The sequence below is a fragment of the Rhea americana genome, unplaced genomic scaffold (genome assembly GCF_003343005.1).
Source record: "Rhea americana isolate MKP2758 unplaced genomic scaffold, rheAme1 scaffold_223, whole genome shotgun sequence".
In the NCBI taxonomy this organism is placed as follows: domain Eukaryota; kingdom Metazoa; phylum Chordata; class Aves; order Rheiformes; family Rheidae; genus Rhea; species Rhea americana.
Window position 1 is genome coordinate 286,320 of NW_028186339.1, and position 3,507 is coordinate 289,826.

Here is a 3,507-nt window from a genome sequence, read left to right on the forward strand (position 1 = left end):
ATAATCAGATTGACAATTAAGTCCCAGTGTTGCATTTAATCTTAATATGCTAGCATTCAGCATTYCTACTTATATTTTGCTCTAAAGAGAAAGCTGTTTTTTCCCCACAATTCACTTCTGAGAAATGAAAAAGGTCACCTTAAAAGTAGTTAAACCAATACACTAAATAAGCCCCATGAGCCCAGCAGGCCAATAATAAGACAGAAAAATATTTCTTGAAAACAGCGTAAGTTGAATTTATTTTATGAAAACTGGTATTTGAACACAAAAATTTACCCTCTCCTAAATCCATAGAAATCCTGTAACTGTCCTGACAGTTGCTGCAATTTTACGCAACAGTCTCAACTCTTCTGTAGAGAAGAACAAATATTTTAGCTGATTAGAAGTGGCATCATGTTGAATAGCCATCCACACAAGGACTTTAGAAGTGCATCCAACTATTTCTTAGCGTAAGTGATTTTCATGGCATGAGATGGAGTAATCTTGAATCCTTGTAGAGCATCTCGAGCAGCTCCTGCCTGTCCCTCATTTTCAAACTCCACAAATGCAATATCATGACGTCCAGGCACTAAACGTACTTCTTTGAATCCAGGAAACCTTTTTTTAAAAAAAAAAAAAGAAAAAAGAAAAAGCATTGAAGGAATCAGATAACATTTCCCAGTTTAATAATACATCTCTCTTCTGTAGTCATAAAATCTTTTCATTAGCATCTACTAGTATTACAGTTACTACTAATGAAAGATTTAATTGAAGTGTTTTACACATCAAATCCTTGGAATTATGCCTCAATTAAGTGGCAGTAATTTTATTAGTCTTGTGCACATACAGAAGCAACTAAAGCAAGTTTTAAGACTACTAGTGCTAACATAAAATCTTAAATATTAGAAACACCAGCTTAAATCTGGCCCAGATTGATAGTAGATAACTTATGCAGCCAAAACTAGCTATGAAAAAAATCTAATTTACTTTCTGCACCAAGTCATCATCAGAATTGTCATCTGTAGTCTTGGCAACAGACAACTGAATATCTTAATAAACTTACTTCAAAAAAAAAAAATCAACTAGTCAGCTGAGAAGAAACGCAAATACATAACAAGTGTTCAAAGGCAAAGCCATTTTTATTCAAAACTTACTGATTGAATAACATGGACAGCATCATCTCATTTGTTTCCTCAGGCAAGTTATTAAGGAAAAGGATATAGTTTGGTGGGTTATCAGGCACCTGCAAAAACAAAAGAACAAAGCTCAGAAGATTATACACAGCTATCTGTTCTTCTCCATTTATCTGCACTATTATTTGTACTAAAATTCACATATCCTAAGGTTTACTCATCATGCCGCTAGCTGGACTTTACTATATCTTCCTGTAAAACCCAGACCTAGCTCCCTGGCTCTATTACAATCCATCTTCATTTGGAGAAATCTGTATTTTCAGATCAGTCATGTAGTATGTTGTCTCAGTTGTCTTAATCCTAAACTTGACAGCTCAACAGCTGATACTGCGGTACTCCAATACTGCTCCCAGGACAGGGTAGCTCATAAAGAACCCGTAAACCTGAGGACATGCAGCTTCCCATAAAGGCAGTTAGAGGCCAAGATAAATACCTTGTTCATCCACAGTGGTACTAAAATAACCTATCTTTGACCAACTGTAATAAAACCCTATCTGTGGTGTGGGTTTCAGTGCTCTATTCAAATCTACTGATCAGAAACCAATCAGTTTAAGTTTTAAAAATTTTTATCCAACACGTTTACCAGTAGTACTGATTTGTGCAAACCCAAGTCTAGACCTAAGGCTGAGTAGTTAGTTTACTGACACTGGACTGAAAGGCTTGTACCTTCCTAAGTTATGAAGATGCATAAAATATATATTTTGCACACATGCACACCCCACAACTTCAAGCAAGTGTCCTAATACTCAGACAGAGTAACTTAAAGGAATTTGTTCTGCTGATGCATTAACTGATGAAAATATTCCAGATAGTGCAGGGTTTTGTATAACACTGAGAAACTGCATATTTTCATTTCATGTCAGATACAACAGAAACAGAGGTTTTTAAATTTATTGTGCTTTACCTGATAGGCAAAGGCCTCACCAAAAAAAAAGTTGTAAAAAATATCCTCAAGATTCCATGTAAAATAAAGTTATTCATACAGAATAATTTTGAACATTAGTGCTTTTGGTTACAAAGAAAAAAAGCATTACCTGCTGATTCTGTGCTGAAGTCCCTTGGGCATTGGCTGAATTTTGTGTTGTTCCCTAGTAAACAAGCATAGAGTAGTTTTACAGAGGAATTCAGTCAGAAATAGAAAAAAAAAGCACATCAGCATGTTTTTTGTAAAACTCAGAAGCATGCGGGAAGTTTTTTAAGCTGTAACCTAAGAAACATTTGCAGTTTATGAAATACCTATTGTTGGGAAACATAAAACCTATGGATTTTGCTGAATTCCAAAACCAGATGAGAAAAAAATGAAAAAAAAAATAAATAAAAGGCAAAATAAGCAAACCCCACACCACCAGTAGTATCTGATCTGACTAATGATTGAGTCAGCAAATCTGATTTCATTGAGCAAATCAGCAAATCACCATTTCTCACAGTATGAATTTGGGCTTGTAGATGAGAAGAAAATAGTTTTTAAAATGAAGGTCCAGAGAGGACACATCTTATAAGAGAAAAATAGGTGTTTCCACTAAGGATTCTAGCTTACAGAAATAACAACTAAAGCTAGTGCCATTATAACTGTTAGCAGTTACTTCTTTCCTATAAGATCTGTATAATCGTTGACTGTGACTAAATCCTGAGAAATCTGAATACTCTGCCTAGAAAATGTGACTCTCCCTGAAACCGAGTCTTAGTAGGAATAACACATAACTGAATAGTCAAACTCCTGTGACTTAGTATTTTCTACTATACTTTAGCACATAAGTTACTGAACTTTGTTAATTTAAGCTGGGCCAGCCCTTAATGGAGATACATTTTCAGTCAACTCCTTTTCATGTAACTAAATGGACTGTCTTGTTCCCATTTACCATTCCACAGTGCTTATGTATCAAGTAAGACATTAACACAAACTTGTTGAGCACTTCAAGCTGGCATTAAAGGTAACAACTTTTCCCAATCCTGCCGAAGAAGTTAGCTTCTACTTCAGTTTATTGTACCTCCACCTAGCTTTATTTCCATCCGAGTACAGCAGACCTCTTCTCCTTCAGTCTGTGTAAGTTACCAAAAATCACTAGTTGCCAAAAGACCACAGTTCAGAAAAACTGGGAAGTACTAAAGACAACATTTAGTGCCACAGAAGATTGAAAATAGCTTTTATAGGTTTTTTGTTTTGTTAATACAGAAGCAGCTTACCTGGAGAATCTTTTTATTTGCTGCATTTGCTGCCTGCTCCAGAGATTTGGCCTTTTTCTTTTCTTTCCTTTTTTCCTTATCGGCAAATGTACCACGCATTTTAGAGATGATATCAGAGTCTGTTTTTGCATACTGAATACGCTTTTTTTTT

The 3,507-nt window shown here is 35.3% G+C and overlaps 1 protein-coding gene across 1 annotated transcript in view; it reads right to left on the reverse strand.

Moving 5' to 3' along the window:
- Positions 1-211: 211 nt before the first annotated feature.
- Positions 212-3,507, reverse strand: part of SNRPB2 (small nuclear ribonucleoprotein polypeptide B2) — a 7,808-nt gene continuing 4,512 nt past the window's right edge. Inside the window, exons 4-7 of the mRNA XM_085305596.1 lie at positions 3,357-3,497; positions 2,207-2,260; positions 1,134-1,222; positions 212-597 (exon numbers count right to left, since the gene is read on the reverse strand). Of these exons, the coding sequence (XP_085161722.1) occupies positions 438-597; positions 1,134-1,222; positions 2,207-2,260; positions 3,357-3,497 (444 nt within the window). The 3' untranslated portion in view covers positions 212-437. The remainder of the gene's footprint in view (positions 598-1,133; positions 1,223-2,206; positions 2,261-3,356; positions 3,498-3,507) is intronic.